The sequence below is a fragment of the Labeo rohita genome, chromosome 6 (assembly GCF_022985175.1).
Source record: "Labeo rohita strain BAU-BD-2019 chromosome 6, IGBB_LRoh.1.0, whole genome shotgun sequence".
In the NCBI taxonomy this organism is placed as follows: domain Eukaryota; kingdom Metazoa; phylum Chordata; class Actinopteri; order Cypriniformes; family Cyprinidae; genus Labeo; species Labeo rohita.
In genome coordinates, this window is record NC_066874.1 from 7,228,966 (window position 1) to 7,243,233 (window position 14,268).

Here is a 14,268-nt window from a genome sequence, read left to right on the forward strand (position 1 = left end):
TTGAAGTATCGCATCAGAAACGAGTGATGGAAATGCCACATTTTGAATAAAAAACCCTTAATTCACAAAAAAGTTTTTACGCTCGCTTGAGGTGGTTTTTGACTTGTGCGAAAAAGGGTTAATGCGAACAATGGGAGATGGAAACACATTTTCCGAATAAACTCCTTCATGTGCATTAAAAAAGTCATGTGACTTTGGGACGGCAAAACCCGTCTAACGAGTGGACCGATCTCGTTCCACAGCATCTGAAATGCTCAGGCATTGGTCGTTCTGAAATGCATGAGCAAAGTCTGTCATCAAAGTATTTCTGTATAATTGCCTCCCAGAACTGTCTTACAGGACTGCGTTCCCAAACAGCAGATATCCACCTCCAAAAGAAATTATCACATTTCTTGTTTCGTCTGCTCACTCTGAGGCACAAGTAATTTATTAAATATGAAAACTACTACATTCAGTGGTTTCTCCTACTTTTCTTAGTAATTTATAGTGTCAGTTTATCAGGAAGTGACGATTTTGTTCTCCTTGACTTGTTGGATGGAAACTGTGCTTATTCGCAAATGTTTTTTGTGCGATATTCCAATTTTTGAGCATATGTTAAATTCACAACTTTGGATGGAAACCCGGCTAATGTTAATGTGTTTGGTCTTGGTGGAATATATCTGCTACAAACACATCCACAGACATACTGCTGTGAGCATGTAAGAAATATATTGCATACATGAAATCATCTCGTAGCAGATCTATACAGGTGGAGCTGGGGAGGTGGAGGGTTTCGGTAGCATGCTGCAACTGCTACTCCAAGTACTAGCTGAGTATTTGAATCTTGAGCAGCAAGCTCATTGGCTGCTAATGTGAAAAGAACCAATCAGATGCGCCATGTGAGTAATAATGTGATTATATCGGCCTGCGCCATCTAGAGTTTCATGACAGAACTTTGCATTAATGATTTTTTATTGTTTTAGTTTTAGTTAATTATGTAACGCTTTATTTTACGGTGTCCTTGTTACACATGTAACTATAAATTATGCATAATCATATGCAATTAACCCTAACCATTTAATAAGTACATGTAGTTAATTAATATTGCATAGTACTTAATTACAAGAACACCTTAAAATAAAGTGTGCAATGAGTTGAATTCTTGCTAATTACAATTAACAAAAATTAATAAATACTGTAACAACTGTATTGCTCATTGTTAATGCACGAACTTAATTATAAAGTGTGACCAAATAATCATTATTCATGTACAGAGTCAGATGTACATTATAGTTTGTTTTTAATTTAGCGCAGGTTGAACTTCATATTTTAGTAGCTCGATATTGTATTTTAATTTAATGCATGTTGTCATGTTTTTGACGGAAAAATAGTTTGAGATCAATAGCAATAATTGACAAACCCCCTGCAGTACTGCTGCCGACTCTAAAGAGCGTGAACACAATACATTTGTTCCTGCATTTTCTACTTCTAGTCCTGTCTTTTACACTGTTATTTTTGGTCTGGACTGGATGTTACATCAGCAGCTTGTGTGTGGCTGACTGTTGATTTCAGGTGGCTGTGTCATCTGATAATCAGAGAGAAATTTAAATAAAGTCCCTAGTATGAGGATTCGATTTGTCTGGATTACATAACCATGAGGCGCCTGTTTTAATGACAGCAGTGAAACTCAAGGAAATAAAGTATAACTCTAACAAAGGAGCATTATCCCGGCACATGGTCAGCGTGGATCCTCCCTGAGGCCGTCAGGACAAGCAGAGCGAGATCTGATTGGTGAATACCTGAGAGGGGGTGTCGGCGGGCCAGTTTCAGGGATGGATGAGGGTAAATGGCTCTTTGAAGAAACACTTAACAAGGAAGTGACCTTTGTCCCATTCTCACCCCATGGGAAGTTACTTACACAACGTCTGCGTTGCAGTGTCTGAACCAGCACTGAGTTAATGATCTGCACTGAAGCAGACAGCAGTGAGCACGATTACACTTCAGCATGTTTATTTCGACTCATCCTCTAAGGATTAACTATATTTATTTGTTACTTGCAGCAATGGACGCTGTTAATTAGCACACAAAATCATTTCGACTCTGTCCTGCCTTACATCTAGCAGATGTTGGTACTGGCGGTTTAATATCAGAAGCATAGCACTCATAATTTAGCTACTTTTTAGCACTTAGATGAATTCCTCCAGGGAAAAAATGTTGTTTGAGCTGTAAAGTTGTCTCGGTTTTCTATTTAAGGAGGGAATGGTTTTCCAGGTGGATGAACTTCTGTTCTGTTTATATGTTTCTGATGTAATCCCCCGTTTTGTTTGCAGCTTTATAATCAACTTAGCAGGTTGTAGTTGCTTTGGAGCTCAGAATGTTTAAGAAGAACTTAAGGACCTGTATTTTTTGTACATTGTAATGCCATTCAATTGGTGCCTTAGAAACTTTTCTTACCCTGTTTAAACCTTTCTTACCACATTTTTGCAAGCGTTATTATCTGTAATGGTGCTTTGAAATGGTGCTTTCAGTAACACTTTTTACAAAAAGGTGTCATTTATTAATATTAATTTATGTAACATGAACAAACAATGAGTGATACATTTAGTATACTATTTATTAATCTTTGCTAATGTTAGTTAATAAAAATGCAGTCGTTCATTGTTTGTTCATGTTAGTTCACAGTGCATTAACTAATGTTAACAAACACAACTTGTGACTTTAATAATGCATTAGTTCATTCTTAGTTCATGTTAAGTAATGTAGTTAACTAATGTTAACTAATAAACCTGTTTGTAATGTTTTTACAAGTATTACTCTATAAACTGCAGCTGTTCAAATGTTTGGGGTCGGTAAGATGTTTAAAACGTTTTTAAGTCTCTTATGTTTACCAAACCTGCATTTATTTGATTAAAAATACAGCAAAAACTGCAATATTGTGAAATATTATTGCAATAAAAATCTGTCTCAGATGTCTTTTTGGTCATTTAATGCATCCTTGCTGAATCAAAAGTATTTATTTGTAATAAAATCTTACTACTGATCCCAAACCGTTGTGTGTGCATATATATGTATGTATATATGTATAGTAGTCAACATTTGAAGTGGATCAATACCTTTCATCAAAGTTGTCGTAAAAGCAAAACAATACCCGTTCTTGCCTTGGGACAATTTTGATTAACTTTTTTGATCCACTTTTGATCCACAAATGTTGACTACTGTATATACAGTATGTATATATATATATATAGTATACCAGGTTAACTAGTTTTTTCGTTGGGTTTTTAAAGTGAGTTTTTCAATTAAAATATTTTTTTGTTGCTTAATTACTGTAACTACTCTGAAAATACCATGCCATGAATTTACACATTAATTTTCATATTGTCAGAAGCAAACTTAGAGATTTTTGTACAGGAATCATATTGTTCACCTATAGTTATGTAAAACCCCGTCCTTTTGCACTTGTGGTATTTTGGATAATAACTGAAAGTAACTGGGTTTGCCTTTTTAGCCAGTTGTAAGATGAATTGAAAGATTGGAGATATCTTTACAGAGACAAGACTGATAAACAGTCCAAGCACTTCATGTTGAATTGTTGTGTACTTCAGTATGATAGTTGAATAGGTAAATGACTAGTATTTGAATTGACAATCTGAGGGACATTTAAAATTATCTTCTGTGGTAAATTCCACATGCTGTGAATTATGTAATTCAGTATGATAGTTGAATAGGTAAATGACTAGATGTTTGAATTGACTATCTGAGGGACATTTAAAATGATCTTCTATGGTAAATTCCCCACGCTGTGAACTCCACAGTACTTTGGTTGTGTTGTTTGCCTTTGTTGTGATGTCCTGCTATGTGGAGTTACAGAATGCCTTTATCCTCAGATCAGGTCCAGCTGGTTTTTTCACTCTACAAGTGCGTCTGTCACCTACCAACAAGTAGCCTATAGACTAGACAATTGCTTTTCCTTTCACCTCAGTAAAGAGGTTGATGTCCAACTCAGTGTCCTCAGGTTTCTTGGCTTTCTGCTGTTAGATTTGGTTCTGTGCGTTTTCAGCTGGAGTGAACATTTCTTCAACAGTCTGAGCTGGTAAAAGGACATTTCAAAGTTCTATATTATATGCACATTTTCTGAGGTTATGTCATATTCTGAATGTTTTGTGGTTTTATGGTATTACTTACCAGTATCTAGGTCATATATTGTGTCTGCTTTTATTGGTCGTCTGTTACTTCCAGTGTAGGATTTCTGTTTAATGAATATCAAATTTGTTTAATATCATTCTGGAAACTATAATAGTTTTTTAAGGTTATTTGACTGATAGCATAAAAGATCTTGAAATGTAAAAGTTTTAAAACATTACAAACTTTGTTGTTAGTATATAAAATGCACTGAAATGAAATGATATGCAATTGAAATGCAATATTATTTTTGTTGTGTGCTGTTTTTTTAAATTAAAATACATCTTTTGTTGTTTAATTACCATAACTACTCTGGAAAAAGGACACCATACCAATAATGTACACATTTAATATTTGTATTTTCAGAAGCATTTTTAGATATTTTTTTAAAGGAACTATACAGCTCTGAAACTAAAACTTAAAAACTGATTTGTTGGGAAATAAATTACACTAAAATAAATGAAACACATTTTGTTGGTTTAAATAAAATATTAGTTTATTTCAGCTTATTTTAGTTGCCAGCATTTCTATTTTTGTTTAGTTTCACTAAAATTATGATAACCAAAAGTAAAAGAAATTATATATATAATAATTCATTTCTTTTACTTTTGGTTACTACTACTTCTATTTTGTTACTACAACTTTAACTAAAATGAAAGTAAAAACTGTAAATATAATATTAAGATCTAATTCAAAATAACAAAAACTACAGTAGTATATCAGTGATACTAAAATATCACTTTTAATCAATTCCATGCATTCTTGCTTAAATAAAAGTATAAATTTCTTTAAAAAAAAATCTCACTGACTAGAACTGTGTTTGGCAGATTTGATTGCTTTTATTTGTTGACTGTTACTGCTATTATAAGATTTCTGTATAGTGAATATTTACATAATTTCTGTCATTTTTGTTCAACAGAAAACTATCCTGTGGGAAGTTCAGAGGTCAAATCTGAGTCCGCCGCATCGCTGCAGCCGCAGCCATCGGTGACATCATTGCCGACCGGTTCTCCAGGTCCTAAACGCTCTGGAACTACTGGAAACACATTAAAAAAATGGCTCACTAGCCCCGTACGACGTCTCAGTCACGGCAAGGGCGACAACACTAATGCCAAAAAACCCAACAACAAGCAACGCAAACGAGACGGCCGTAAGAGTGTAGAATTGGGACCGCCGCACCAAGACAGCACCGAAGAGGTACTATCAACAATTAACCGTTTAAGAAACATGCTTGCATAATATGGCAATGTTTCAACATTCCAGCGTTGTAACAACAACACGTAGCAACGCACTCTCCTTTTAATCAGCTACCGCACCTAACATCACATATTTTAGTCTACTTAACCATTTGTATGTAAAAGAGCTTACTGTACAGGTGCATGTTTTATTAGGAGTGTGCCTGCTGTTGGAGGTTATGAATGATAGATTGATGTCAGCTCTTTAGTGGAGGTTTTAAAGAATCCATTGAAACTGGTGTGATGTTTTCTCTGTTTCTCCACAGAGAGGAAGACGAGGAGTGAACAGTGGAGGAGAGGAAGAAGCTGAAGACGAACCACACACACCCCTTCCTCCCCCAATGGAGATCATCAAGGACCCCTCCGCTCAGGAGGAGAAGGTGAAACATAGGCTTTCTTAAATTTTTTATTACTGTTTTGCTCTTTTCCTTTTTTGACTCTGCATTCCTCATCCTGTTTGTTAAAGGAACAGTTCACTAAAAAATGTGAAATTTTGTCATTATTTACTAACCTTCATATTGTTCTAAACAAGGCTTTCTCTGACTGTTTGTCAGTCAAACCCGTTTGACCTAAATTATTTAGTACCACCGGAAATTTTAAGTTTGCGATTGCTAAAGAGAGACGAGCGCGATACACGGCTCGAAAGCAGCGGAGCTTTTATTATGCCACAGCTCTGTGCATTCGTCACCTGTCTAATGAAATGCATAACATATTAAAGCGTATTTGGGTTTTTCCATGTTTTCTACAAAATGAAACCAGAAATATCAAGGGTGTATGATGTCATTGGCAGGCGACGCAATGACACAGTCCGCTACACTAGTTAAAATTGCTTAATATTGCTTAACTTTAAACATACTTTGAAACATTTGGGATAAAGTACACAAGTCAGCAAAATATATAACACTGTTCTAGTGTTTTTTTTTATTATTTTAATAAATAAATCGTACATATTGTGCCTTTAATATTTCAATAATTCAACAATAAATTTGCATGTTTACAGTTCTCTGATATTCGTTGATATGAGGTGAAGGTAAACAAATAAAAGTAATCTTTTTAGTGTTTTATTTTGATTTTGTTCAGTTTTAAAACATATTTATTTATTATAATGTTACATTTTTATTATTTTATTAATTGTTAGTTTTTCAACTTTCTTTTTAGTTTTTCAACCTTCACTTTCTTCAGTCAAACAACCAATTCAGATCTTTTAAGGAGACCTATTATGCAGTTTTTTAAAAGATGTAATGTAAGTCCCAGATGTCCCTAGAATGTATCTGTAAAGTTTTAGTTCAAAAGATCATCACAGACCGTCACAGATCATTTATTATATCATTTTGAAAATGCCCGTTTTGATTGGAAGCAGAAACACGCTGTTTTCGTGCACGTCTCTTTAAATGCAAATTAGCTGCTGCTCCCTGCCCCCTTTTCCAGAAGAGAGCTGTGACTTTACAGCTTGTATGTCAGATACTCTAGTAAAAAACATCTGTTTGGTTGATTATCATGTATGTCGCGCTGAAATCATGCGTTTTAAATCCATTAGTTTAAACTTCTGATATCTGACATCTGAAGCATGCACAGAAAGCGGCTGTCACACGGCATGTGAGTACTAAACTAATTTCTCTTTCATGTCTTATTGCGCTTAAACTGTCAAGTACACGCAAGTTTATATTAAAAACGGACATGAGTTACAAAACCAGTCGGTTATGTCTGTGAAGGTAAACAGCTGGGAAAGAAATTGCATGTTTACCTTAGATCCGTGTGGCAGCAGCGTAATATACAGTAAATAAATCAATAAATCCACTGCTCTCTTGTCTCCTCTGAGGCTGAGACTCCAAATAGTGTTCTGTGCTTGTCTGTGCAGCCAATGACAGAACAGTTAGCATGCTTTGTTTCAACTTTTGCCATGGTGTTAGAACTGTCAAAATGCTGCCATGGGTGGAAACGTCCAGATTAAGGATTCAGTTCACCAAACCAGTTTGAACATTTTGTTCACAGATAAAAAAGTTAGTTAAACAGGTTTGAAATGACATGAGAATGAGTAAATGATGACAAAGTTTTGAGCTATTCCTATTGTTTGTTTTCCCTTTCAGTTTTGATTTTTATCGCTCCCTCTTTCTTTCCTTTCACCTTCTTTTTCAGACTCCAGAGCCTGGCTCTTTCCCAGTGTTGGGTAGCGTCACACCGTCTGATCAGACGCCCAGAGACCCAGAAACAGAGCAGAAGAACAAGGCCATGAGAGGCCGAATGTAAGCACCCGTCTCAGTTTACAAGGAGAAGAGAAACTGCTAAAAGACTGACCAAATGAATTCAACATTAAATAAAGATTTAAATTTTAGTGTGCTATTTGAAACATGTGGATATTCTAGTGTATTCTGACATCTCTCGTATCTCCACAGGTTTGTGTTAAATGAAATGGTGCAGACAGAGAGGGACTATGTGAAGGATCTGGGTGTCATAGTGGAGGTATGTGACAGATAATAGCAAAATCATTCAGAAAGGTGCACATGTATCAAGTTACAGATTTAACTATGGTGTGTTATTATTATCATGTCCTGTCATGACTGTACTGTATTTCAACATTTGCTTAAACGTCTGATTTGCGTGAGTCATTTTATATAATAGTTAACAGACAGAAATTTAACAGTGCTCTGAAGAACATGGAGTATAATGTAAATGCAAAATAGTTATTGATAAGTTTTTTCGTGAATTCCTAAGTGCCACAAAGAACCATTAAAGAAACTTTATTATGAAATACAGTTTCCAAATGTCTGTTTTCCTCCTTATTCTCAGGGCTTTATGAAAAGGATTGGGGAAAAAGGTGTTCCGGAGGACATGACGGGGAAGGATAAGATCGTATTCGGAAACATTCATCAAATCTACGACTGGCATAAAGAGTAAACCACATCTCATTTTCATTTGTATGCTGTCAGAGCTGTTGGAATTAAAATATTTTCTTGAACTAAACCTAATACTAGACTAGAAATGATTTTCACAGCTGGTAAAACGCTAATAAATGTAATAAGGGCACTCGGATGATTTATAAGAATGAACAAGGGGGAAAAAAATTATATCCTCAAAAATTTGATTGCTGATTCATTTACAAACACCAAAAAAAAAAAAAAAACAATATATATATATATATATATATATGTGTGTGTGTGTGTGTGTGTGTAACAAAAATATTTGATCAGTGTCCATTAATTTGATCAGTTACCGTAACATTTATATTTTAACATTTATATTTCCCCAACCATATGTAGCCTTGGTGAACATAAAAGACTTTTTTCAACAACATTAAAATAAATATTTTGAACAGTGGTGTGTATTGACTCCACAATCCCATTGCAGTCTTTTACATTATTTCATGCAACAGTTACCATCAAGCATGCAAAACTTGTGCATAAAATTTCCTGGTTGTTATAAGCAACGATGCACACTAAAGAAGGAAATGGACTGAATTTCAGATGGGAATCTAATTTGATTTGAGCGAGGCGAGTTTCTACATGAAAATTTTTTTTCTGTTCTATTTTCAAAGGTTCTTCCTTGGTGAACTAGAGAAATGTCTGCAGGACCACGACAGACTAGCTGAACTGTTTATCAAGCATGTGAGTTCAACAAAATGAACTTTATATATATTTATGTGTGTGTTGTAGTAAACCTCACTTGATTGTCTTCTCCTGTTATCCAGGAGAGAAGGTTTACACATGTACGTCATCTACTGTCAGAACAAGCCTCGCTCAGAGTTTGTCGTGGCTGAATATGACGGATTCTTTGAGGTGAGTGTTATTTGAGCAGCTCAGTACGGTCTCCTCTGACGTAAAGTGCTCAGTCTGATGATGTTGTTGGTGTTTCTGTCAGGAAGTGCAGCAAGAAGTAAACTCCAGACTGTCCATCAGTGATTACCTGATCAAACCCATCCAGAGGATCACCAAATACCAGCTCCTGCTCAAGGTATTAGCTACTGAATTATGCAATGATTATACCCTTACAATACCATGCACCACCGGTCAGAAGTTTGGGGTCAGTTGTTTTTTTTTTTTTTAAAGAAATCTCTCATGTATGGAAGCCCGTTTCACTACTGAATAAAAAAATGTAAAAGGTAATTGCGACTTTTTTACTTCACAATTCTTTTTTTCCCAAAATTGTGAGACAAACTCACAATTGTCAGTTATAAATTCAGAATTACAAGATATAAGTCAGAATTGCGAACAGACTTTGTCTTGGAATTGCAGTACTGACTTTATAACTCGCAATTACAAGTTTACATCACGCAATTCTGAGAAAAAAGTTAGAATTGCGAGTTTATATCTCATAGTTCTGACTTAATAACTTGCACTTGCGAGTTTATATCATGCAATTTTGAGAAAAAAGGTCAGAATTGCCTTTTTATATCTCACAATTCTGACTTCATTCCTCAGAATTGCATTTTTACATCTGCGAAGTGTAAACTCGCAATTGCGAGGAAAAAAATGTCAGAATTGTGAGAAAAAAGTTGCAATTACCTTTTTTATTTTTTATTAAGTGGTGGAAACAGGCTTCAATAAATATGCTTCTCAAGGCTGCATTTATTTGCATAACATACATTTTATTGTAATTTATTAATGTGATGCAAAACTGAATTTTCAGCATCATTACTCCAGTCTTCAGTGATGCTTCAGAAATCATTATAATATGCTGATTTGTTCAAAAAATAAATAAAAAAAACATTTATTATTATCACATCAAAAACAGTTGTTCTGCTAAGTATTTTTGTACAGACTGTAATTCCTTTTTTCTTTGATGCATTCAAAGACAGCATTTATTTGAAATATACAATTGTGTATATGTTGAATAATAGCTGAATAATAGCATTAAGTTCTTTTTAAAAATGTTTTATCGACCCCAAATTTTTAAATGGTTGTGTATATAAGGACCAGAACATCAAAGAGGCAACAGCAACCACCCAGAATACACTAGCCATGACATGTCAACACACTTAAAACTCCCAGAAAACATTATGTCAGCATCACTTTAAAATTTTCAAGCCTCATTTACATAGTCGTTGGAGAATCGGGGAGGCTGTACCCACGTACATGTCTCTCAGCGTGTGGGTGTTAGCAGATGGTTTTTCTTTACTGGGCGATTTTCTGTGGTTCTTACCCACTTGAGTGACTAATAAAATAAGAGTCGGAACAGTGTGTGTTTAGTGAATTGTAAATACATTTTCACTAAAGCTGCACATAAACATATTCTACAAGGAAAGCCCTGAAAGGAAAAAAATAAGCATTTGTAAATCACTCTGAACGGTGTCTTGATTCAGTTTATTACAGTTTGTGTGGTGGTCCTGTCTTTATGTATTTTTTTTTCCGATTTTACTAGTGGGGAGGGGAGTTATTTATTATTTATTTTTTGACAGGGACTGGAAAAAACGTCACTTTAGTCAGTCATTCTTTCCATTTCCATTCAGCAGAAGAGGGGTAGACTTTAGCAAGAACAGACACTCAATCCAAAATAAAAAAAAATCGAAATACATTTTTGTATTTACATGGGTTCCACTGCTCATATTTAATATATATATATATATATATATGTGTGTGTGTGTGTGTGTGTGTGTGTATATATATATATAGGGTACAACGGAGCTAAAGGCACCCCCCAAGAAAAAAAATTGCTTTTCACTGTGCCCGAAGAATATGATTGCAGAAAAATAGATATGTTTGTACTGAACATTAATGGAGCAACATATTTTGTGTGAAAATAAATAATACAAGTTGTTTATTTTGTTAAAAAATCTCATTAAATGTATGAGGTGGCAAGGGGGGCCTTTAACCCCAAAAAGGCACACACAGTATTAATACAAATACTTTTTTTTAAACTTTTTTTTTTTATAATGTTTAAGTTAATACTTGTTCAAAACAATCACTTTACCAAAGTCTGTATTTTCTGCTAATTTTGATAAATAATGTATGTTGAAAAGCGGATGTTTCTTGTTTTTGTTTTATTTGAAGGACTTTTTGAAGTACAGCACTAAAGCAGGTCTGGACTGTAAAGAGATAGAGGTAGGTGACCTAAGCAATTCTATATGAATATGTGTAAATTCCGTATACAACATACACTTCTGTTCATAATGTCCTTTCATGTATTGACATTGCTGGTCTGCAATTTCTGTCCTGCAGAAAGCAGTTGAGCTGATGTCCCTGGTGCCCAAACAGTGTAACGACATGATGAATCTTGGACGATTGCAGGGCTACGAGGTAAACTCACCTCTCACCGAGAACAGAAACACCTCATGAAATTAAAGTTTGATTCTGAAGTAAACAAACCACAAATTGTTTTTTAATATAACTATAATTATTACAATTGCAAATGTAGTTACAAAGCTGTGCTACAATTGGTTGACTGCCAAAAGCAGTATATGCCGATGTAAAGTTACACTGAGAGTTATAATTTCTCAAAGCAACATGACACATCTATTATTGTAATAATAGAGGTCTGTCATTATGCTAACGCCCAGGTTTATACTGACAGTGTAGCAACAACTTGAATCTGTCTAAACTGGAATGTTCACTGCCAACAGACCAATCAGCTGTAAGCTTTGAGGCTAGACTTTAGCAACAGTAATATATAAGCAAATAAGTTTTATTTCTACTTTATTTTTAGGGGGGGAAAGACTATTTTAGAATAGTGAGTTTTGTTCATATTGTAAATTCAACTCAACTGACTTTTCTGCATCTATTGTGCAGCATAACGTAATAGACTAACAAACGAATTAAGTTCCAACTAGTTGGTGCAGTTAATTTATGTCAACTGCATCCAGAAAGTATAAACTGCTACCTAAAGATGACATAAAGGTCACAAAGTATGGAAGCTACGATATGGGATAAAAAAGGTAATTGCAATCCTGAGTTCACACTACCAGTCAAAAGTTTTGTAATTTTTTTTAAAGAAGTCTCTTCTGCTCACCAAGCCTGCATTTATTTGATCCAAAGTACAGCAAAATTTATATATTTATATATATATTATATATATTTTATATATATATATTAAAATGTAATTATTCCTGTGATTTCAAGCTGAACTTTTAGCATCATTACTCCAGTCACAAGATCCTTCAGAAACATTCTAATATTCTGATTTGCTGTTCAAAAAAAAAAAAAACATTATTGTTACTATTATGTTGAAAACAGCTGAGTAGAATTTTTTCAGGTTTCTCTGATGAATAGAAAGATCCAAAGATCAGCATTTGTCTGAAACAGAAATCTTTTGTAACATTATAAATGTCTTTATCATCTTTGTCATTATTTTTGATCAATTTAAAGCATCCTGTAAGCAAATGTACTCAGTTTTAAATACTACTACTACTACTACTACTACTACTACTACTACTACTAATAATAATAATAATAATAAAATATGTCTTGAACAGCATGTTAGAATGATTTTTGAAGGATCATGTCATGCTGAAGACTGGAGTAATGATGCTGAAAATTTAGCTTTGATCACAGGAATAAATTAAAAGTGTAAAATATATTCAAATAGAAAGCAGTTATTTTAAATAGTAAAAATGTTTCACAATATTACTGCTTTTTCTGTATTTTGGATCAAATCAATGCATGTTTGGTGAGCAGAAGAGACTTCTTTAAAGACATTTAAAATCTTACTGTTCAAAAACTTTTGACTGGTAGTGTTAAGTCCAAATTGGAAGATATACACTCAGTATACCACAATGGCATTTTTTATATTTTATTCCACGACTGAAAAAAAAAACTGAATAGTGAGATGTAAAGTCAAACTTCTGAGAAAAAAAGTCAAAATTGTAAAATGTAAACTCAAAATTTCGAGAAGTTAAAACTGCAAGATATGAACTCACTTCAAAATTGCGAAGTGTACGTTTGCAATACAAAAAGGTTTCTAATCTTACATTTTAAGGTTGCTATTACTAGAAAAAAGTAAAATTGTGAGATAAAACACTGCATTCTACAGTCATATCTTCTTCCAAAAAAATTCAAGCATCTTGTCTGAGGTGCAGTGGTGAAAAATCCCAGAAACAGAAGTACATAACCTTGACTTTCTTAGAATATCAGGTGATGTACTAAAATGCACAGTGTGGATCAGTGCTTTAATGATTGCTGATGTTTTTTTGCACAGGGGAAGTTGACAGCTCAGGGAAAGTTATTGCAGCAGGACACATTCTTTGTGACAGAGCAGGACTCTGGCGTCCTGTCCCGCAGTAAAGAGCGCAGAGTGTTCCTCTTCGAACAGATCGTCATCTTCAGCGAGCTGCTTCGGAAAGGCTCGTCAACACCAGGGTACCAGTTTAAAAAGAGCATCAAGGTACATTCAGCATAAGTTGATTCAAGTTAAAAAAATAAAGTCTTTTTGATGTTATGTAACCTTTTGTGTGTTGACCTGTGCAGGTGAGCTACCTGAGCATGGAGGAACATGTGGAGAGCGACCCCTGTAAGTTTGTGCTGTCATGTCGCGGTTCATCTGAACGACTGACGCTACAGGCCGCCAACATTGACATCAAGAAAGAGTGGGTCCAAAGCATCCGAGAACTGCTGGACATGCAAATCAACTTCCTCACAGGTGAGCACATCAGGAGGGTGGACGTTGGTATTTTCATTCGTTGGTTTCTATTCATAACCTGCTCCTCATCTATTTTTCACCAGCTCTCCAGAACCCACAGGAGTACCAGAAGAAAGAGAGTGGAGGTTCTTTGAGCAGACAGCTGTCCAATAGCAGCCGTTCCTCTTCCTCTCACCCCTCCACCCCCCTCAAACCAAACACCGCCCCCAATGGAAGCCCCGTCCACAAGCCCAATAAACATGTAGAGGAGGTGAGCATGATTCAAAATATTATGTAAATCTCACATCATTTAAAGGGATGGTTCACA

General features: G+C 34.9%; 1 protein-coding gene across 2 annotated transcripts in view; it reads left to right on the top strand.

Moving 5' to 3' along the window:
- The window catches only part of kalrnb (kalirin RhoGEF kinase b), a 105,035-nt gene that overhangs the window by 85,244 nt on the left and 5,523 nt on the right, over positions 1-14,268 (top strand). For both annotated transcript variants that reach the window (XM_051112065.1, XM_051112067.1), the window contains 13 exons: positions 5,081-5,358; positions 5,663-5,776; positions 7,533-7,639; positions 7,790-7,856; positions 8,184-8,287; positions 8,929-9,002; positions 9,087-9,169; positions 9,252-9,344; positions 11,381-11,431; positions 11,549-11,626; positions 13,521-13,706; positions 13,790-13,961; positions 14,045-14,211. In XM_051112065.1, the coding sequence (XP_050968022.1) occupies positions 5,081-5,358; positions 5,663-5,776; positions 7,533-7,639; positions 7,790-7,856; positions 8,184-8,287; positions 8,929-9,002; positions 9,087-9,169; positions 9,252-9,344; positions 11,381-11,431; positions 11,549-11,626; positions 13,521-13,706; positions 13,790-13,961; positions 14,045-14,211 (1,574 nt within the window). The remainder of the gene's footprint in view (positions 1-5,080; positions 5,359-5,662; positions 5,777-7,532; positions 7,640-7,789; positions 7,857-8,183; positions 8,288-8,928; positions 9,003-9,086; positions 9,170-9,251; positions 9,345-11,380; positions 11,432-11,548; positions 11,627-13,520; positions 13,707-13,789; positions 13,962-14,044; positions 14,212-14,268) is intronic.